Below are 23862 nucleotides of genomic sequence, written 5' to 3'. Positions count from 1 at the left end.
ATTTTGATGGGTGAAAACAGTATTGGAAAGGTTGGCAGTACCATCGTGTAGCAAAACTGCCTTAGGGCTGTGGGGGCTGCCATTCCCTTTGCCCTACTTCTGCTGCCATTGACTATTCAATCTCTTTCTCTCGTCTCTTATGGAGTTTTCAATGTGAAGCATGTAGCTTTTAGAACAATGCTGTTTTGATGTTTATTATACACTGACTAGCTTTATCCTTCTACAAAATGACAAGTCAGCCATATACAATAGGTTGACATCCAAAGCCTTGTCTTGAAAATGTTAAGTTTTATTGACATACAACACTGTTAACAGAACCAAAATATATGTACATAAATAGGCAACCAAAAATATACAGTCTTACACAAAAACTTTCCATGTGGGTAATAGACAATACATTTTATTACTGGTGCATTATTTGTATTGAGGGGAATCAAAAATGTTAAAACGGTCCAAAAAAAAAAAGTGATATAAAACACTAATCAAAAGCCACTGTTCTCTTTACAGACCAACATTGACCCACGTGTGCAGAGAGAGGGTCCCATCAACATGTAACTGCACGGACAGACATCCAGAATACAAGGTAATGGCGAGGGAGCTTTACATTGTCTTGATTCTTGATTTGACCTCTCATTATTTCTTTAGGGGTCCTGACATTTTGCGTAGACCCTTAATCCGATAAAGCAGCCCATTAATAAAGTCCTGAGGGGAGGAAGAAAAAACTAGATAACGCTACATGTTTAAGCAGTTGACTGTAAAACTCTTTCTGAGACTGTGTAGGAGCAGTGAACCATTGAATTGCAACTATTTCTTTGTAGAGAACAAATGTACACTTAGCAGACTTTTGTTTCGTTTTCGAGTACATGACCAAGGCTATAACGATTGATTGTTGTCTCACCTCTTTAGGCTTGCCACATTCCTGCAGTAACTCCTGTAAATGGTCAGAAACAAACATGGCCTCAGTAACTGATGTGGACATTGCTCTTTCACATCAAATATTGTGCAAGCACACCAACTGGGGTCAAGTGCTTGTAAAGCAATTACCCTACTTTGTTGAATATTCCTGGGTTTATGTGTAAAGTATAAACAAGGGCATGGCTGAAGTGTAAGTATTGGCTCATACTGTGACCCACAAAATGGCCTCTTGACTGGAAAATGTCTACAGTATCTTTTCTCTGTCTATGTTTTTCTTTAAATGAGATTGCTTTATATGGCTCAAGACAAATGTATGCGGAAACAAGTTACTGAAATAATATCTTATCTCATATTGGATAACTATGACTCTGGATTTGTCAGATTGGATGTCTCTGTGTTCTGGAGTAAATGATGGGCAGGGCTAACTGACAACACTGTGTTGGTGCCTGAGCTGAGCTCCTCCCAGGGCAACCTGTCTGTAGTGTACTGACCTGCAGTCTGGATTTCTGCTCCACGTCTGACAGCTCCAGCAGCTCATCTATGTCAATCTCTAACTCTGGCATCTCCTCCTCCTGGATGGACAGACAGATAGACAGACGGAGGGAGGGAGGGAGGGAGGGAAGGGAGGGACAGACACAAGTGGTCAGAGACAATGAACCTCTTTGGAGCCCCATACACACACACATCATACACACACACATCATACACACACACATACCACCACAGACACTGGAACATTGTTTTTTTTACCAGCCATGCAGACATAGATGACTGGTGCTCTCTGCCACCCCACAGTGTTTACAAACCAGTTTAACATATTTCATTCTTAACGGTACCAAAGAGAATGAGTCTCCAAGTACCATGTTTAAAAGCCATTTATGATGTACCACTACAACAATCATTTACGTGTAACCTAAAATTATGTTAAATTGTAATTTTTCCACATTTAAAGGTCTTCAATGTATTCTAAGTAGATCTACAAGACTATAGTCAACAAGCCTACGACTTAGTTGTGGATGTTATTACATAGGTATTACATAGTGGTATAAAAATAATAATGATTATATTACTAACAATGATGAGATTGATGATAGAAGCATTCAGACAAGAATGAGAGACCAGGGGCGAAGGGTAGGCAACCGCCATCTAATTTCATGGATGATTTACCCAGCTGGCATTTTGCTCAACCAATAAAGTAAGAATCACTCTGGTTTAAATGTTTATGATATAAGATTGCAAGAGTTCCAGCTTCCTTATACTGGGCTCATGTCACGGGTGTCGTATGGATTTGACCAAAACGCAGCGGGAGTGTGTATACTCATCTTCTTTTTATTAGGCAGAAAGAAGGAAAAACAAAAACAAAACACACGTATACAAAAACAACGACGATAAACAGTCCTGTAAGGCACACAGCTATACAAGGAACAACTACCCACAAAATCCCATAGAAAAAACACCCCTCTTAAATAGGACCTTCAATTAGAAGCAACTAGGAGCAGCTGCTTCCAATTGAAGGTCAACCCAACAAACACCACATAGAAATAGACATACTAGAACTAACATAGAAATAGACTAACAAGAACATAACCCAATAAACCCCGAAGCACTCTAAACAAACACCCCTCTTAAATAAGAACATAGCCCAACAAACCCCGAAACACTCTAAACAAACACCCCCTGCCACGTCCTGACCAAACTACAATAACAAATAACCCCTTATACTGGTCAGGACGTGACAGCTCATTCCTTTATATGGCAAATGTCCTGCGCAGATTAGTCTCTAGGCCTAATGTGCCTTCAGAAAGTATTCATACCCCTTGACTTATTCCACATTTTGTTGTGTTACAGCCTGAATTCAAAATTGATTAAATATTTTTTTTTCTCACCCACCTACACACAATACCCCATAATGACAAAGTGAAAACATGTTTTTAGACATTTTTGCAAATGTATTGAAAATGAAAAACAGAAATACCTTATTCACACCCCAGAGTCAATACTTTGTTGAAGCACCTATGGCAGTGATTATAGCTGTGTCTTTCTGGGTAAGTCTTTAAGAGCTTTCCACACCTGGATTGTGCAACATTTGCCAATTACTATTTTCAAAATAATTCAAGCTCTGTCAAATTGGTTGTTGATTAGGTCTTGTCATAGACTTTCAAGTAGATTTAAGTTGAAACTCAGGAATATTCTTGGTAAACAAGTTAAATAAAGGTAAAAAAAACACAGAAAAACAACTCCAGTGTAGATTTGGCCTTGTGTTTTAGGTTATTGTCCTGCTGAAAGGTGAAGTGTCTGGTGGAAAACAGACTGAACCAGGTTTTCCTCTTGGATTTTGCCTGTGCTTAACTCCATTCTGTTTCTTTTTTATCCTGAAAAACGCCCACAGTTCTTACTGATTACAAGCATACCCATAACATGATGCAGCCACCACTATGCTTGAAAATATGGAGAGTGGTACTCAGTAAGGTATTGGATTTGCCCCAAACATAACACCTCGTATTCAGGACAAAAAGTGAATTGCTTTGCCCCATTTTTTGCAGCATTGCTTTAGTGCCTTGCTGCAAACAGGATAAATGCTTTGGAATATTTTTTATTCTGTACAGGCTTCCTTCGTTTAGTATTGTGGAGTAACTACAATGTTGTTGATCCAGCCTCAGCTTTCTCGTATCACAGCCATTAAACTCTGTAAGTGTTTTGAAGTCACCATTGGCTTCATGGTGAAATCCCTGAGCAGTTTCCTTCCTCTCCGGCAACTGAGTTAGGAAGGATGCCTGTATCTTTGTAGTAGCTGGGTGTATTGATACACCATCCAAAGTGTAATTAATAACTTCACCATGCTCAAAGGGATATTCAATGTCTGTTTTTTTTACCCATATTCCAATTTGTGCTCTTCTTTGCGAGGAATTGGAAAGCCTCCCTGATCTTTGTGGTTGAATATGTGTTTGAAATTCCCCTGCTTGACTGTGGGACCTTAATTATGTGTGGTGTACAGATATGAGGTAGTCATTCAAAAATCATGTTAAACACTATTATTGCACACAGAGTTGTGACGATCATCATAATGAGTAGACCAAGGTGCAGCGTGGAAAGTGCTCATATTTATAGTAACTCAGAACACTCAAACAAAATACCAAACCAAGGAAAGATAAACGTCACATTCTGCAGGCTTACTGAGCTGACAAAAACAAGATCCCACACAGAAGGAGGGAAAAAGGGCTGCTTAAGTATGATTCCCAATCAGAGATAACGATAGACAGCTGTTTCTGATTGGAAGCCATACTCGGCCAATGAAAAGAAAAAACACAACATAGAAATATAACCCATAGAATGCCCACCCCATGTCACAGCCTGACCTAACCAAACAGAGAAAAATGGCTCTCTCAGGTCAGGGCGTGACAAGAGTAAGTCCATGCAATTTATTATGTGACTTGTAAATAAGCATGTTTACTCCTGAACTTATTTAGGCTTGCCATAAAAAGGGGTTGAATGTTATTGACTCAAGACATTTCAGCTTTTCATTTCTAATTCATTTGTAAAAATTAAAAAAAAATATTATTCCACTTTGACATTATGAGGTATTGTGTTTAGGCCAGTGACAATCCATTTTAATCCATTTTAAATTCAGGCTGTAAAATAACAAAATGTGGAAAAAGTCAAGGGGTGTGAACACTTTCTGAAGGCACTGTATGGGAAATAATATGGTGTATTTAAGGTCAACTGCCCGCAACTTATCTGGTTTTAAACTGTCTATGTGGCATCTATACGAGTCAGAAACATTAATTCTAGTGTCAAAATTGACAACAAAGTGTAAATAGGATAATTGTGGTCATAAGTCAGTCTCGTCCAAAACACAGTTTTGTAAGTGAGTTTGTCTCGATTTACTAGAGGGTTGGATACAGATTACCATCATGCCCACTTATCCAGTGCCCACTGACACAAGAGAAGCAGCTGTGCTGATTGCGCTCTATCAGCTGTGCACGCGCTATACAATCATATCAGATTAGCAAATTACTACTTGCTAGCTTCATTTACTAACACAAAGTTGAAATCTAGCTAGCTAGCAAGTGATTTTGGGCACTGATGAACAGGGTTGGGGATCCCAGCTAGCAATGAAGAATTGGCCCAGAAGCAGCCCTCTGATTGAAATCGTCCGGGAATCGGGTGTCGGACTCGGCCTGGAAAGAAAAATGAATGACTGCCCATAATCGGCCCAAGTACATCGGGTCCTTTCAGTCTACCGGAATTCAGCCGGCTTTGCCGGCATCTACCAGAATCCCCCCAAAAGCGGCCCGATGCAAATTTAAATAAATGTATACAAAATTACCCGATTTAGTAATTTTAAATATTACTATTATACATTTTATGCATTCAAATTATACCCATTCACCCCCAAAAAAAGGTAATGTCAGAGGAAACACCGTACACCTGGTGACCGTGTCAGTGTGCATGCGTCTGGCCCGCCACAGGAATCGCTACCCAGCTTGCACAGTGGATCTGGGCCGATTCCGGCTGAGAGTCGGGGCACTCGGCTGAGAGTCAGGGCACTCGGCTGAGAGTCAGACTCGGCCGACGTCAAGTGGCCCGAGTCTGGGCCACCTTCTAGCAATATTACTTATGGCTAGGATGTGGGCATTGAGCTCGGGCTGATTCCGGTGTGAGTTATCTGGCACAAATGTATTACCTGGGGCTCGGGCCGATTCCAATGAGAGTTATCTGGCCCAAATGTATATATTACTGTACTTGGGATCGGACCGATTCCAGTGAGAGTTATCTGGCCCAAATGTATATATTACTGTACTTGGGGCTCGGGCCGATTCCAGTGAGAGTTATCTGGCCCAAATGTATATATTACTGTACTTGGGGCTCGGGCCGATTCCAGTGAGAGTTATCTGGCCCGAATATATTACTTGGGGCTCGGGCCGATTGGGGCTACTCTCTGGCAGATGATTATACGGGCTGCTTTATATAATTAACATTTCATTATTTCTTTATTTTTTCCATATTTTCCTTATTGTTTCTGTGATAAAAAAAATATAATTCACATTTAAATTATTTAAGAGTCCTGTGTAGTATTTTTGTTTTTTCATACTTTGTGCAAGGCAATTGATAAGCATTAAAAACTTTGTGGATGGAACTTTCCGAGGGCGCAGCGGACTAAGACACTGCATCACAGTGCAAACTGTCATCAAGGCAAAGGGTGGCTACTTTGAAGAATCTAAAATATGAAATATATTTTGATTTGTTTTACACGTTTTTGATTACTACGTGATTCCATATGTGTTATTTCATAGTTTTAATGTCTTCACTATTCTACAATGTAGAAAATAGTCAAAAATAAAGAAAAACCCTGGAATGAGTAGGTGTATTCAAACTTTTGACTGGTGCTGTATATATCCATTGATTCTTTTAGAATATAACTTCTAAATGCCTCATGAGCTTAGTCCAACTGTCACACTCCATGAGAACCCAAAATATAAGCTTGTTTTTCTCCAATGTTTGTAAACATTGTAAATGTAAACAAACACGGTATAGCCTCATACCATGGTTAAAACAATACTTTTGATATCATGGATGGGCAGTCCTTGCATCCATAGCTCTGTCTATTAGTCTGAGCGTGGTTACATTTATCCAGTACCATCCCTCAGCTTTTTACCAAAACGGAGGCAGGGCGACCATTTTGTTATTGTTTCATTTGTGGATTTGCCCTTTAAACAGCTGCACATTTTCAAGATATCAAAGTGTCACCAACAAAAAGGTAAACAATAGGCCTACAGCAAATGCAGCGTATGGCATTCCCTTTTCACATGTAAATAGCACTTTTCAGTAGTGCTCAAAGCATGGCATTCCATGAGCCCAGTCAGTCCTCCATGACAACAAAATCATAATCAGCAGAGTAGGGGCTGGCTAATAAATCCTTAGTTTTGGGGTCATGCTCAGGTAAAACAATTTGGCTAATCTATACTTCTATATTTCCAAGTCCTATTCTTGAAGATCAAGGGCGATAACATTTATTGGAATGACTGGAATTCTGATAGACTTTGGTTTTTAATGTAAAAATATCATTTTATTGTATTATCATGTGTAGTAGAAGTGATGGGTTGGAAGAAGCCTACATAACCAACCCATAAAGCAAATGTAACATCCATATATGGCCAGCTATGTAAACTTTAACATTGATTTATCCTGCAATAGATGTCGTTCAATTGGTAACATACATTTTTAGTCTTCTTCTAATGTCTCTTCAGGGGAAAGTAATCTAAAAGTAACTGAATGTAATCAGATTACGTTACTAAGTTTGGGTAATACAAAATTATGTTACTGATTACATTTAGAAAGTAAACTAACCAACCCTGCTAATAATTTAATTTTAATTTAACCTTTTATTTAACTAGGCAAGTCAGTTAAGAACAAATTCTTATTTACAATGACGGCCTACCAGGGAACAGTGGGTTAACTGCCTTGATCAGGGGCAGAACGACAGATTTTTTTACCTTGTCAGCTCAGGGATTCAATCTAGCAACCTTTTGGTTACTGGCCCAACGCTCTAACCACTAGGCTACCTGCCGCCCCTGATAAACAGTGTGCAGCTTGTGCTTTATTTAAGATAGTTTGACAGCTTGCAATTTTATGAAGTTGAAGACATGTTATTGTTCCGAAATCAGTCCTGAGTGCACAGCCAGACTTTCCCGACTCGATAGACTATGCAGTGCACTGACTTGTTTTTCATGCATATTTTTTTACTTGAGAAATACTGCACAAACACCTTAGCTAGATGTAAAATTGCACGACTATGATCTCCTCTGCAAAAACATCTAAATTAATTACAGATTTCCTTATTTGTCTTAGATTAATGTAACTTGACGCTTATCTGGAAATATAATTATCTTATTAACTCAGTAGACTGTGTTAAAATATTCCAAAATGTAATTCAGTAATCTCCTAGCAATGCAAATTTCAGACCCAATATATACGAGTGTCTGCCAACTTTGAGAAACATTGCAAATCCACTCTCAGACCAAAATAACTAAAACATATACTAATGTAATGGTAATCAATCTATATTCTGGCTGATATCTCCCCTTTGAAGACCATTTACTGAGAGGAAATGATGATGGCTCACTTCAGGCCACGGATGGCTGAGCAAGAAAATATCTGGAGTCAGCAGGTATAGTGTGGGGGCCCTTTATAATTTTCCAGTTGGGGGTTTTAAAGGCAGGACTGTTGAGGATGGCAGGTTTCTGGATGAGGAGAGAGCTCATCAATGAGGCTATTGCTGAGTGGTGGAAGAGATCTACAGCCCAGACCAGGGTCCCCTGTGTGTCCCTCTAATTGATAAATGCTGCCAGGTCTGACTGTTTGTGATTCTGCTGCAGACTGGCATTATTCAACGAAAGCAGGGCCGTGCCGTGCGGGGCCAGCAAACCACTGATGCAGTGATCCTCCCTCTGTCTGACTGCCTTGAGACTACAGGGAGACGAACAGTACAACAGAATATCAATGAGTGCAAAAACGTCAGAGGGAAGGAAAAATTATACATTTGTTATTGTCAGGAGAATGCCTTTGCAACCTTTCTAGTAGTTCTTTAATGTTTCATATTGTGTGTGGTTGATGCTTTTCGATAGAGTCATTTTTTATAGTCAAAGAAATGTTTTATCTGGGACTGGAGCTGGGACTGAAAATGCCTCGACAGCACTTTTGAATTTAGTAAAACTCGTCTGACATTAAAATGAATGTTGGTAGCTACGTTGTTAATGAAAAAATTTGTGGAATTGAGGATTCATTACCATTTAAAGTAAACATTGACAACAGGAAACATCATAGTCCAGTAGTACTCATTCAAGTTACATTTTCCACTTTGCTTGGATCCCAGAAACACTATGACCACATCACAAACCAATGTTCATATCGTTATTAGACAGAACTAGGTTACCTAAACCAATCAGTGTTATTAGTTGATAATACTCAGAGATCTAAAGGAAACCTTTCCCAGGAACCAAGTTGTTCTGAAAAGAGAATGATGTGGAAGTCAGACAAGACTGATTTAAGAGGCTTGTGCTGCCGACCAATCAAAATATACCAAAACAGAGGGGTCACAAGTCATACGCATATTGTTAATCTGAGGTCATCTGCATTGTGCAGAGGCTGTAACGAGTTAAAGAGGCATCAAGCATTTAGTACTGTATACATTGAAATACAAGCCATATTGACTTACATTTGTAAATTAGTAATGACCCAACTGCACTCTGAATTATATTTATAAAGAGTAAAGGACAATATGTTCATTTGAAGTGTGTTTCAGTATCTTTTTCCCTACACTTGAATGAGTGTTTTGTCACACCTATAAGAATAGCAACTATTTCGGGGCGCTGTTGGAAGCCAAGAATGTAGAACGCGTTTCCCTATCGTTCCTGAGTTAGTGACCAAATGTATATATTTAACCTTGCAAAATGTTATATATTTCTGTTTGGTCAGGCATCTGAAGAGACCTCTAAACAATTCAGATCAAGTCTGAGAAATGTAAGTTTGTAATGTCATCTACCCGGCCAAAAACGGAGTATGCAAGAGCAGGCCGCAGCAAGCACGCACCCTCTCCTGATTCACCCCCGCCACCGGATGCTACGGCTAATGTCAGCCCCACGGGAACACTGACTGTGGAGCTGCTACAATCCGTGATGGGCAGCCTCAAAATTGACTCTATCTACCAATCTCAGGTCAGAGATATCAATGGTCAAAGACAAACTTAAAAAATCTATAGAGAGTATACAGAATAAGCTTGACGCCTACAGAGCTGCCTTATCGGAGCTGGAGCGCGGTGCTACAGACCACAGCACTTGCATTAGCGAGCGAGAGGCTAACGTTGTGTCATGACGTTGGCCTGTGGGTAAGGTTTATGACCCTCCCATAAATACCCTTCTCCCTTCCCTCTCTCTCTGACTCTACTGAAGGACTCTTGAATAGCCTTTGTTAAACATAGAGAGTCTGGGAACATCAAACAAGTGGGGGGAAAGGAACCATATTTCGGTAATAGAACCAGTTGAAAATATGCATTGGTACTTAATGTATATGATGTCTGTTCGGTTGTCATCTGAGGCATTATGTCTGATGACAGGACAACATAAACTGTTTCTGGGAAAGTCTACACATTCTAGTTATCAGATTCACATGGAATTGTTGTGCAAATTAAATGTTTGAATATGAAACTATTTGTGATAAGATTAAATGTAATTTTAGCTTCCAAATGAGAAAATTGGGTTTTCATAAGGTTAGAGCCCTGCTCAATCAGTGGCCCGCCCCTGTGAAGAGACATGGGTTATAAACCATGAAACACACCCTTCTCTCCCTCCACTATATAAGCCCTTGACGAAAATGTAACCTGTTCCGAGGACGATAGGATGACGGTCCATACGTTAAAAAGGACTAACATGTCAACTACAGAACTATGCCAACCTCAGCGTGAGCTTTGGTTGTGAATGGTATGAACTTTGAACTCTTATTCACTAAATAACTGAGACCTCCTAGCCGTTGAGTTAGCAACAGCAGCTGTAAACGTGGGCTAGGAAAGGACGGATGACGTAACCAGTCTAACACACAATGAAGATACTACAACGTATCCAATTTACCACCAGAGTCATTCTTCCGAGGACAGGAAGATCTCTGTTGGCCAACACGGCCAGTATCTACGACCAACCTACCGAAGCGCAGCTCAGAGTAAATATTTATTGCATTTTCCTTTTCCAAACGGGCGGTAATTTAGAATGCATAAGATACTGTATTTACGATAGCACAGCTTCTCCCTTTGTTCCTCAGTCTTCCCGCTCTTTCATTCAAGCCCAACCCCATCTCTTTGTGTAACAAGCCATCATACAGGTTCCGTCCACCAGGGACGTTTTTGGTATGACATAATTTGCATTCTGTGTATATGTAATTCTGTGTGATTAGTTTAGGTATTTGGTAAATAAATAATTAAACCCAATTTTGTATTGCTGATTCAACTTGTTAGCCAGGGTTCGTGAAGAATTTACAACTTTCAGATGAGACTGAAATAAGGAGACGATTAATATTGACTGCTATTGATGTAAAATATTACTAGGTCTTTCAGAGTTTATTCGGAAGATAACAGCTCTATAAACACTCTTTCGTGGTGCCCCGACTTTCTAGTACTTAAATGTAGTTAATTACATTTACATGATTAGCTCAATCAGGTAATAGTAATTACAGAGAAAGGATTTTATAGAATAGCATGTCATATCACTTAATCCGGCATAGCCAAAGACACGACAGTTGGCTCATTAAAAACTAGAGTGGCATACCTTGACAATAGATGCGAAGATATGGAAAGTAGAATGCGGAGGAACAACATTCGTCTTCTGGGAATACCGGAGGGAGTGGAGGGCCCAAGACCGACAGAGTTCATGGCCCAGCTGCTTCAGGAGCTGCTCGGCCTGGAGAAGAAGCCGCTGCTAGACCGGGCCCACCGCACCCTGCGTAGCCGACCCCGGGATGGAGAACCCCCATGACCATTTGTCATCAGGTTGCACTTCTTTCACATCTACAATGACATACTGAGTAGATCGGGAGAAGCATCTCCTCTCCTCTACAAGTGTAAAATAGTCTCGATATTTGCGGACTACACCACGGCTGTGGCTAAGAAGCGGGCTAGCTTCGGAGCTGTGAAGCACCAGCTACGCGCCTGCCTGGGCGTGAAGTTCGGCCTCATCTACCCTGCAGTTCTGAGTCTGACTTTACCGGACGGCTCCACGCACAGATTCGAGGACCCAGCTCTAGCGGTCGATTTCATCAACAAGAACGTGAAAGCGGCTGTTGTACCGCATGGTGTGGAACAAATGGTTGGTTAGCTGGTCTTGTTAGCAGGCTAGTTAGCAGGCCGGTTGGCAGACTGGTTGGCTAGCGAAGCCAACTTTGCTGGGTTCATTGACACTTGAAAGTCGTTCTTTTTTTTCTTTTAATTTCCAACCCATGTTGGTGAGTATACAGTTGACTTCCTACTATAATGTGATACAATGCAGATATGCATACATATATTCTTTATTCCACTCACATTATTGCTTTTAATTTGTATCATTACTATTTTATTTTCATCTAAGCCTTAAGCCTTGATCTTATTCTTTTTTTTTTATCTATTACCAATATCTGGCTGTTTTCATGGTTCAGTCACAGTTTTACCACTTTTATTGGTCTTAAACCTCTCTTAACCAAGGTTAGTTTTCCTTACACTCTACTGGGGACCAATCTATGCATGTTTGGTTTACTCTGGTTAAATGGTCACAAATCTCAGGTAGCACAGAGTAAGAGTTCTCATGCTTTGCTCTAAACGTTTTTTTTGTATTTAGAGTTTTGCTTGCATCTCAGTTGGGGAGATGCTTCGGCAAGGGAGGTTGTATATAGTTTTGAATGTTTTTTTGCGCTTCGTCGCTTGTCTTTGTTTTTTAAATATGCGCTATTAGGGTCAACTACGATCTTTAGTTTACACTGTACCTTGTCCTTTACACGTCCTCTCTTTCTTAAGACATGACTCAGCCTAGTGTAGCCCATCCAGCTGGAGGGAATGGTTTTAATTTTCTTACTTGGATTTGAAGGGGCATCAATAACCCAGTTAAGCGTAGTAAGGTGCTATACCACCTTCATTAACTGAAAGCTCAAATCATCTTTCTCCAAGAAACTCATCTGAAGGTATCACAACACTCAAGTCTTAGGTGCAGATGGGTGGGTCAGATGTTCCATTCCTCATTTCAGAATAAGGCAAGAGGGGTGGCTATTTTACTTCACAGATCGGTACCTTTTACATGTTCTAATGTGATCGCAGATCCACATGGTAGATACATAATTGTCAGTGGTAGGCTGCTCAATACGAATGTACTTCTTGTTAATATTTATGCTCCTTGTTGGGACAATGGTGATTTCTTCAAATCAGTCTTGTCTACACTCCCGACATGCCCTCCCATATGTTGATCTTAGGTGGTGACTTTAACTGTTGGTTAGACCCACATTTGGATCGATCCTCCACTAAACCTATTACCTTGTCAACATCAGCTAGAGTTGTCCGAACCTTTATGTCTGAATTCGCAGTTTCAGACCCTTGGAGAATGTTTAATCCATTTGGAAAAGCATACTCTTTTTGTCTCAACGGTTCACCACAATTTTACGTGCATAGACTACTTCCTTGTAGATGACAGACTTCTCCATTCCTTGTCTTCATGTTCATATAATCCAATGTATCTGACCACGCCCCTGTTATTATGGAAGTGGTCTTTCAAACTGTTGACAACCTGCGACCGCCTTGGCGGCTAAATGCTCAACTGCTCAGTAATGAACACTTTGTCAATTTTGTTTTGGGTCAAATTTACTTTTTCATGAGCACAAATAGAACCCAAAACATCTCTGCGTCTACTCTCTGGGAAACTTTGAAAGCTTATATCAGAGGTGAAATTATTTCCTACACCGCACATGAGAACAAACACGCTGTATTGCCCAATTAGATGACATTTATGCCATTTCACCATCTCAAGATATTTATAAGGAGTGTTTAACTTTGCAAGCAGAATTTGACACATTTTTAATAGACCAGGTTACTGAACTGCTTGTCAAGTCTAGGAGCACTACGAACAAGGAGATAAAGCCAGTAAATGATTAGCTCACAAGTTACGCCAATTATCATCATCACACCAGATTCCTAAAATTCGTAAATCGTCTGGGATATCATTAGATCCTAGGGGGATCAGTGATGAGTTCAAGAGATTTTACCAGTCTTTATATACTTCTGAAAGTAAAGTGGATATGTTGGAATTGGATGACATCTTCCATTCACTTGCTGTGCCTTCTGCCTTCTGTGATTTGGTAAAATCACTGATCACTGTTGAAGAATTGTCTAATGCTGTCAAATCCCTTCAATCCGGGAGAAGCACAGGGCCTGACGGCTACTCAGCAGAGTTTTATAAAAAGCTTCTCTCCAAAAAAGCACCTATTCTAATTGAAATGTACAATGAAGCATTTGTAAATGCTGCTCTCCCACAGACTCTCACTGAGGCAACCATTTGTCTTATTCTTTATAAAAACAAAGATCCTCTTGACTGTGTATCATACCATCCAATTAGCCTGATAAATGTCGACTACAAAATTCTAGCCAACTTCTGGCAACGAGTCTGGAAACAGTCCTCCCATCAATTATCTCTCTGGATCAAACAGGATTTATTAAAAATAGACACTCATTCTTCAATCTTTGACGATTATTTAATATTATATCTAATCCCTCTGTCACCAATGCCTCTGAAGCCATTATATCCCTGGATGCAGAGAAAGCCTTTGACCGGTTGGAATGGAAATACCTTTTTTGCACTCTAAATAAATTCGGCTTTGGCTCCAAATTCATTACTTGGATAAGACTTCTGTACTCATCCCCTCAAGCCTCTGTCAGGACTAATAACTCTCAATCAGATTGCTTCCCTTTGCAACGATCGGGTTGCCATTTAAGTCCCTTACTGTTTGCCCTCGCCATAGAACCCCTTGCAGTAGCACTTCGCTCCAACCCCCTCATCAAAGGTATTGTCAGATACTGACACGAACACAAACTGTCTTTATATGCAGCTTATTTATTATTATACACATCCGACCGTTCTGTTTCTGTTCTTGCTGCCCTTGCCACTTTCACATCCTTCGGTCACTTATCAGGGTAAAAACTGAATCTCAGTAAAAGCAAATTGATGCAGCATAATGTGGCTGCCAAAAATGTCCCTTTACATAACTTGCTATTTAAAATTGCTCACAGTAGTTTTATTTATATTGGGCTGCACGTCACAATCAGATTTGAAAACCTTTATCAGGCCAACTTTGCTCCTATTTTAACCCGTACTAAGGGTGATTTGGAACGCTGGTCTTTGCTACACCTCTCCTTAGTCACAATAAATAATTATATTAAAATGAATACTCTCCCTAAATTCTTATATCTCTATAAGTGCCTAACGATTTTTCTTCACAAAACGTTTTTCAAAAAGATCGACGGCCTAATTCTTCCTTTTATATGGGACAAAAAGCCCCCTAGGATACGAAAACAGCTTTTGCAGAGGCCCAAACAAGACGGCGGTCTAACTCTACCGGATTTCAGATTCTATTATTGGGCCGCTAGCCTTAGGAACATTCTGTACTGGTTGCAGAGCAGAGAGATATTCCCACCCCCAATTTGGCTAGAGATGGAGGCCGCCTCATTTATACCGGCATCATTGTCTTCCCTCACTCCTCCGTTACAGGCCCTTACTCCTCCTCCTTCACCGAAAATATATGTGTCAAAACAACATTGAAGATCTGGAATCAATTTAGATGCCACTTTGGGTTTCAGACAACCTCCTATTTTGCTCCAGTAGCCTCAAACCCAGCTTTTCCCCCATCTATGGTTGATGGTGCTTTCTCGAAATGGTCTAGTCTTAGTATTAAAAGATTTAGAGATCTTTATATTAACAATACATTTAGTACGTTTGAACAATTATCAGCTAAATGTGGTCTCCGCAGACATAATTTCTTTAGGTTCTTACAAATCCGGAGTTAGGTCCAAAGCAAAGATCCCCGATTCCCCACCCTTCCTGGTGAAACACAGTTTGACACATTTCTTATCCCACTTCCTACTCTGAAAGGCACCTTGTCAATAATCTATAGTCAAATTTGCTCACTACAAACCACCTCATTAAACAATATTAAATCATCATGGGAGGAGGAACTGGGTGAGGAAATATCTGATGAACTATGGGAAGGGGCACTCAAAAGGGTACATACCTCTTCTATTTGTGCTCGGCACAGTCTTATTCAATGCAAACTCATTCATAGGGCTCACTGGACCAAAGCAAGATTATCCAACATTTACAAGGATGTGAACCCTAATTGTGTATGATGCAACCAGTCTTCTGCTAATCATGTACACATGTTTTGGTGTTGCCCATCTCTTGTTGGTTTCTGGAAAGACATCTTTAACACACTTTCAGAATTAAGCGGGACACAGAACGAACCAGACCCTTTTATTGCATTATTTCTGGTTTCCTTACCCACATTACAACTGACCAAAATGAATAAGGTTGTAATTGCCTTTGTCACTTTGTTAACGAGACGATCAATTTTACTTAGATGGAAATCCTCTGTACCCCCTTCTTAATGCGGTTTGGATTAAATCTGTTTTGAATTGCATAAAGTTGGAAAAAAATTAAACACACACTCAATGGGTCTATAGACAGATTCTATGCAATGTGGGCTCCCTTTTTTTCATATGTTAAATGACTACATTTCCCTGCAGTTCCAGAGTGATATATATTTATATTTATAAATCAGTGATGTAAGAGGCCTAGTATGTGTATATACGGTATCTCTGATGTTAAGGAGGACTGTATTATCTGTGCTAGTTGACCTGTAACAACTGTATCAAATATATTTTTTGTCTTAGTTTCTTGTGTTGTTATATTTCTGTCTCACTCTTTGTTTTGCTGTATTGTTGTCTTTGATTTGTTGTTTTATATTACTACCAAATAACTTACAAGTGCGATTATTTTGTAAATGCTGGTGTTGAAAATCCAATAAACAAAGTAAAAAAATTAAATATATATTTTTTAAAGGTGTGAAGTCAGCAATATGGTTCAGTGCCACTGCCACTCAGACCCAACCAGGTGGCTACCTGTATACATTAGAGATGTCTCTAAATAGCTCAGCTATTGACACAGGGGGCTGACAGTAAATGCTTCTACACGGAAGAGTCAGAGTACCCAACCACAGCGAAACTTGCCTTACCCTGAGTTCATGCGAAATTAATGCCATTTGCCAAGGCACATGGACCAATCATGTCTCCCCCGGCCACACCAGTGGGTGGTGTCTACCAAACAACTAATCCACCTCAGATAGACTGGAGTTTGTCAAGACACCACTGAAATCCGACATGAAAACCATAGCTGGTTAAATCCTCATAGAGTTAGGACATACTTAGGGTCATGAGTTTTTTTCTGACTGTGTGACCTGCCCAGGAAACCTTGCTGGCCCTAGTCATACTGTTTAAATGTTGTTTTATCCATACAGGGCTGTGCTACAATTTAAATACAAACCCAGAAAGACTGTATCTACCAGACAACAGGTCTGTTTCATATGGCAGGTCCCATAACTACAATAACAAAGGAGTACTGTCAAGGTACTGTTACTGCTACTGTCTGTTATCATCTCATCAATCATGCAGGGATCCCATCCCTCAGTCATGAAGGGCCTTCTCTCTCAGGGATTCCCCCAAACGAATTTGTACAGTCTGGAACTCAAACAGTTAAACCTAATAACATTGGTCTTGTACTGATTATATGTTCAAAACATCTGCTGTACGTGATACTTGTGATAATGGTATGATAATAACAATAATAATAACTCTATACATTGGCATGAAAATGATAAATAGCAGGCAAGACTGACTTCATTGAGATTCCACAACAGTATACCATGACCCATTTCAGGGATCTTTGTATGTATATATATATATATATATATATATATATATATACTTATGTCGTGTCTTTGGCTATGCCGGATTAAGTGATATGACATGCTAACTTATAAAATTATTTCTCTGTAATTAATATTACCTGATTAAGCTAATCATGTAAATGTAATGAACTAGAAAGTCGTGGCACCACAGAAGAACGTTTATAGAGCAGTTATCTTCCGAATAAGCTCTTAAAATACTTAGTAATATTTTACATCGATAGCAGTCAATATTAACCCTTATCTTATTTTCAGTCTCATCATGAAAGTTGTAAATTCTTGGTTATCTTCACGAACCCTGGCTAACAAGTTGAATCAGCAATACAAAAATTGTGTTTAATTATTTATTTACTAAATACCTAACTAATCACACAGAATTACAAATACACAGAATACAATTGATGTCATACAGAAAACGTCCTGGTGGACGGAGCCTGTATCATGGCTGGTTACACAAAGGAAGGGGGTTGGGCTTGAATGAAAGGGCGGGAAGACTTAGGAACAAAGAAACAGCAGCTATGCTATCGTAAATACATTATCTTATGCATTCTAAATTACCGCCCATTTGGAAAAGGAAAATGCAATAAATATTTACTCTGAGCTGCGCTTCGGTAGGTTGGTCGTAGATGCTGGCCGGGTTGGCCAACAGATCTTCCTGTAGTGTGGAAGAATGTCAATGGTGGTGGTATCTTCGTCTGGTTGTTAGACTGGATCCGTCGTCCGTCCTTTCCTAGCCCACGTTAGCAGCGCTAACTCAACGGCTAGGAAGTATCACTTCTGTAGTGAATAAGCTCAAAGTTCATACCAGTTCATACCATAGCTCACGCCGAGGTTGGCTTAGTTCTGTTCTTGATATGTGTCTGTCCTTCTAACGTAGAGGCTGCAGTCCTCACGTACTGGAACACGTGAATGTCTTTTCGTCAAAGACTTATATAGTGGAGAGGAGGGAAGGAGGTGTTTCATCGTTTATAACCCCATGTCTCTTCACAGGGTTGGCCACTGATCGGGCAGGGCCCTTTCCTTATGAAAACCCAATTCTCTCATTTGGAAGCTAAAATTACATTTAATCTCCTAACAAACAATTTCAATATCAAACATTTCAATTGCATAACAATTCCATGTGACTCTGATAACTAGAGGGTGTATACTTTCTGAGGTGCAGTTTATGTCGTCCTGTCATCAATCATAATGTCTCAGACAACAATGAACTGACATACCTACTCATTACGTTATCAAGCATATTTCCAACTGGTTTTATTATCAAAAGATGGTTCCTTTTCCCCATTTGTTTGATGTTCCCAGACTCTCTATATTTAACACAGGCTATTCAAGTCCTTCAGTAGGGTCAGAGAGAGAGGGGAAGGGGGAAAGGTATTTATGGGGGGGTCATAAACCTTATCCACAGGCCAACGTCATGACACTATTATATTGGTATATATACACTACCATTCAAAAGTTTGGGGTCACTTAGAAATGTCCTTGTTTTTGATCCATTAAAATAACATAAAATTGATCAGAAATACAGTGTAGACATTGTTAATGTTGTAAATGACTATTATATCTACATAGGCATACTGAGGCCCATTATCAGCAACCATTACTATTCCAAGTTGATCATTTTAAAAGGCTAATTGATCATTAGAAAACCCTTTTGCAATTATGTTAGCACAGCTGAAAACTGTTGTACTGATTAAAGAAGCAATAAAACTGGCCTTCTTTAGACTGGTTGAGTATCTGGAGCATCAGCATTTGTGGGTTCGATTACAGGCTCAAAATGGCCAGAAACAAAGAACAAGGAACACCTGTTAATTGAAATGCATTCCTCATGAAGCTGGTTGAGAGAATGCCAAGAGTGTGCAAAGCTGTCATCAAGGCAAAGGTTGGCTACTTTGAAGACTCTCAAATATAATATATATATATTTAGGAATAAGGGTAATGCAAACCTTACAAAATGCCAACCACTATTACAGTGGTTTTATTAAAATCACCCAGGCTTAGCTCACAGGCATGGGCTCTCTACTGGCCAGATCTGGTGGAGACACTGGGAGGAGACGCTCATAATAACGGCTGGAACGGAACAAATGGAATGGCATCAAACACACGGAAACCACGTGTTTGATCTATTTGATACCATTCCACCTATTCCACTCCAGCCATTACCATGAGCCAGTCCTCCCCAATTAAGGTGCCACCAACCTCCTGTGCAGACTGGCTGTAATAAATGTCTCTCCCTCCCATATCAGTGTTTTTTAATTTATTTTATTTAACCTTTATTTAACCAGGTAGGCCAGTTGAGAACAAGTTCTCATTTACAACTGCGACTTGGCCAAGATAATTCAAAGCAGTGCGACAAAAACAACAACAGAGTTACACATGGGATAAACAAACGAACAGTCAATAACACAATAGAAAAATCTGTATACAGTGTGTGCAGATGAAGTAAGGAGGTAAGGCAATAAATAGGCCATAGTAGCGAAGTAATTACAATTTAGCAAAGTAACACTGGAGTGATAGATGTGCAGATGATGATGTGCAAGTAGAAATACTGGTGTGCAAAAGAGCAGAAAAACAAAAACAAATATGGGGATGAGGTAGGTGGTTGGATGGGCTATTTACAGATGGACTGTGTACAGCTGCAGTGATCAGTAAGCTGCTCTGACAGCTGACGCTTAAAGTTAGTGAGGGAGATATAAGTCTCCAACTTCAGTGATTTTTGCGATTCGTTCCAGTCATTGGCAGCAGAGAAATGGAAGGAAAGGCGGCCAAATGGCTTTGGGGATGACCAGTGAAATATACCTCCTGGAGCGCGTGCTACGGGTGGGTGTTGCTATGGTGACCAGTGAGCTGAGATAAGGCGGAGCTATACCTAGCAAAGACTTATAAATAACCTGGAGCAAGTGGGTTTGGCGACGAATATGTAGCGAGGACCAGCCAACGAGAGCATACAGGTCGCAGTGGTGGGTAGTATATTGAATGATGTGTTGAATGGGATCTGGTTGAACCTGATGCCCTGGCCCACAGGCCCCAGTTACTGCCCTCTAACTATACACTTTCGATGCATTTATTTGGAAATGTGTTGCTACTGAGGATATGCTGCTGTCTATGTTCATTTAGACCTCACCATAAACTCAACAGGTCACTATATTACCGTGACTCCCCTCCTCTTATCTCAATTTTATAGCTAAGATCCTGAGTTTTTCCAGACCACATGACCTGACCAGGAAAAACTCTGCTAGACTATAGGTTTTTCCAGGTCAAGTAGTATGGGCAGGAAAAACTCTTAACCCTACATATAGCTATTCCCAGGAACTAAAACTTTCATGAGGACACCACTCACATGTGATGCTGTCTCATGCCCTGAAGTATCAGTAAGCCATATGCAGAGTATTTTTTGGCAGTGGAGGAGAATGTTTTGGTTGGAGGCTCTCAGACCATCTGTGGTCACTCACTGCCCCAGCCCAAGTTTCTCCTCCAGTTTGTCCTCAATCAGGACAGTAAAATGAGAAACATCACCCTCCTCCACCCCCACCTACCCCAATCCAGCTTCAAACAGAGGCTGTTACAGTGGTGTAAAGTACTTAAGTAAAAATATTTTAAAGTACAACTTAAGTCGTTTGTTTGGGGTATCTGTACTTTACTGTTTATATTGACGACTTTTACTTTTATTCCATTACATTCCTAAAGAAAATATGTACTTTTTACATGACACCCAAAAGTACTTTTGAATGCTCAGGCAGGACAGCAATATGGTCAAATTCACGCACCTATCAATATAACACGTTGTCATCCCTACTGCCTCTGATCTGGCGGACTCACTAAACACAAATGCTACATTTCTAAATTGTGTCTGAGTGTTGGAGTGTGCCACTGTCTGTTCCTAAAAATATATACATGTGTTGTCTGGCTGGCTTAAAGGTCCAATGCAGCCATTTGTTTTTATCTCAATATCAAATCATTTCTGGACAACAATTAGGTACCTTCCTGTGATTGTTTTAAATTCAAATGCTCCAAAATAAACAAAAAGAGTAATTTCTCAAGTCAGAATTTAGCTAAGATGGTCTGAGAGTGGTCTGAGTGGGGAGGGGAAAACTGAAAACTACCTGTCATTGTCAGAGAGGTTTGAAACTAATTAACTAATTTACCACCTGCTGAAGTCCCACCAAAATAGGTTGACATTTCAGGTGGTCTTTTCAAACAGCTCTTAAACAAAAAGGGCATTATCATAATTTTCACAATATTATTCCAACCTCATATTGTGGAAATATTTCTAAAACACATGAATATCACGTTTTGACTGCACTGGGCCTTTAATATGTGGAATTTAATGTATGACAATTGAGAACTTTTTCTATCACTGTACTTAAGCATATTTTAAAACCAGATACTTCCAGACTTTTACTCAAGTTGTATTTTACTGGGTGATTTTCACTTTTACTTGACAAATTTTCTATTAAAGGTATCTTTACTTAAACTCAAGTATGACGATTTAGTACTTTTTCCACCACTGCTGTGTTGTCATATGATCTCCATCATTAGGTGGACGCCCATGCTCCTGAAGACATCCCTCTGACTCCGCTGTACCATTCCTCTTCATGTGGGAGCCAGACTTCTGTTGCCATGGCATTCCCAGCAAATTGTTGCAGCCTCCGAATAGCAGTGCAGTTATGACACGGGGGTCCTACGATCTCCACACAGGTGTCCCAGTCATAATCTGTTAAATCAATTATGCAAATGCACAGTGTCTCCATTTTTGGTGTGCAGTCCTGGCCTTAAGTAGTTATATAGGCAGCCTCTCTGTCGAGATCTAGGCTGTAAACCTGAAGTTCTTAGATGTGTTCTGATAGCAAACTGGCCAGAGGCAACAGGGATTTGCCTCCCTGTCTGAACCCATGTCACAGGGGGGGTTGATGCTCATCTCCTGATTTCAGAGGTTGCCAATGACTATATTTATGTTACATAATGTTTGGTTCTCTTGAATGCTGTATGTATGTCCATTCAGCGATCAGGAAAGGGTTTACAATAATTTAATATGATGTATAATCATCCTAATATGATGGTAATATAATGCGTATCTTATCACTAATTTGTTACACAACCCCCAAGAAAACTACCAATCAGAGCTCTATATTCTGTGCTTAACACCAAAGCATTGTGGGAAAATAATTTGCTGCCAGTAAATGAAGCCTGGATCAATGCACACACAGCCACACCTCTGTACAGACACTCCACTCTCCCTCTCTTTTTGCTTCACATGTTGTGTAACCCTCCTCAGGCACCTGTGCTGCTCCATACCTCCCCTGCGCTCTACCCACACAGCCCCTGGGACCTAGCTAACTGTGCCTGTAACAGACGTGCACGACCTACCTCACAGTCAAAGAGCAGGTGCAGCTGATCGTCGATCCACTCCTCGATATCCAGCCTCCTCTGCAGGTCCTTGCGGTTGTATTTGACGGTCAGCTTGCCCAGTTTGCGATGTGGAGGCTCCTCTGTTTTGTCTGCAGACTGGAACATCACCCTGGACTGGGTGCCTGGCTCCGATGCCATGCCTGCCATGGCCTCGGGAAAACAGCTGACGAAACAGAGAGCCGTCTCTCTCGTTCTATCTCTCCCTCTGTCTCTGGTGCTCTCACTCCCACCCTCTCTCTTGCGGTCTTTCTTGTGTGCTCGCTCTATTTCTTCTTCTCTTGCTCTAGCTCTCGTACCTATCTATCTTGCTTGCTTGCTCTGTCTGCTCGTCTCTCTCTCTAGTTCTCTCCTTCCCTCTCTCTCCCTCCCTCACACCCTCCCTCCCACCCTCCTTTGCAAGCTCGCTGCCTGTGGAGGATGGTAATGAAATACTCCTCTGTGTGTGTGTGTGTCTCAGTAGGTGTGTGTCTGGGTGTGCTTGCTATCCTTCTCTCTCAAGTGGGAGAGCATAGGTCAATTACAGAGTGATAAAGACTAAGGGTTGAGGAGGGAACCAAAGCTAGGAGTATGGCAGCTGTTAGCAATAATTATATTTTCATAATTTTGTATTCCAGAAATGAATTATTGACCTAAATTCAAACAAATGATTTTTGGCTTCAAATTTCCCCATGTGTCCCAATCAGGAAGTGACTGTATTACTCTGTGTTCAAACTATGGGCCCCTGTTTATCCACACTTATCACAATACCTGGGTCTCCCTGACAGGTGATCCAGACTTCATCCAGTGTTCATTAGCTCCCCTCCATGTCATTTATAACAGCTATTATCAGGTGTACGTTTAATCAGCCTTGAAGCCAAATTGGCATCCTCAGTTACACCTCCATCAATGATGGATGAAAGAAATAGAGGGCCGGTAAATGCTATTAATGATCACTCAGAGGGTACAACCCAAAACCCAGTGATAAGGCTCTGAACTAACCCATTTCATTTGACAAGGTCAAATATCATCAGCAACTAAATTAGTCAAGAT

At 40.4% G+C, this 23862-nt stretch overlaps 1 protein-coding gene across 1 annotated transcript; it reads right to left on the bottom strand.

The window, feature by feature from the left end:
• Window positions 1-268: 268 nt before the first annotated feature.
• ppp1r14d (protein phosphatase 1 regulatory inhibitor subunit 14D) lies at window positions 269-23143 on the bottom strand. The gene is made up of 4 exons (XM_029730347.1): window positions 22792-23143; window positions 1407-1487; window positions 899-931; window positions 269-702 (listed from the first exon to the last, which is right to left on the bottom strand). The coding sequence occupies exons 1-4, from the start codon at window positions 22978-22980 to the stop codon at window positions 634-636; spliced, it is 372 nt and encodes a 123-aa protein (XP_029586207.1). The 5' UTR covers window positions 22981-23143; the 3' UTR covers window positions 269-633.
• Between the last annotated feature and the right edge of the window lie 719 nt (window positions 23144-23862).

Source organism: Salmo trutta, chromosome 33 (assembly GCF_901001165.1).
Source record: "Salmo trutta chromosome 33, fSalTru1.1, whole genome shotgun sequence".
NCBI classification, from domain to species: domain Eukaryota; kingdom Metazoa; phylum Chordata; class Actinopteri; order Salmoniformes; family Salmonidae; genus Salmo; species Salmo trutta.
The sequence above is the reverse complement of the archived record's forward strand: the minus strand, read 5'-3'. Positions and strand labels throughout refer to the sequence as shown.

What these genes read in the sequence shown, in the direction of transcription:
- ppp1r14d (XM_029730347.1), bottom strand. Translation starts at nt 22,980, where the DNA reads ATGGCAGGCATGGCATCGGAGCCAGGCACCCAGTCCAGGGTGATGTTC. An exon ending in ACCTGCTCTTTGACTGTGAG is followed by an intron (nt 1,488 to 22,791) that starts GTAGGTCGTGCA and finishes CTGTCCATCCAG; the next exon opens with GAGGAGGAGATGCCAGAGTT. An exon ending in AGCAGAAATCCAGACTGCAG is followed by an intron (nt 932 to 1,406) that starts GTCAGTACACTA and finishes GACCATTTACAG; the next exon opens with GAGTTACTGCAGGAATGTGG.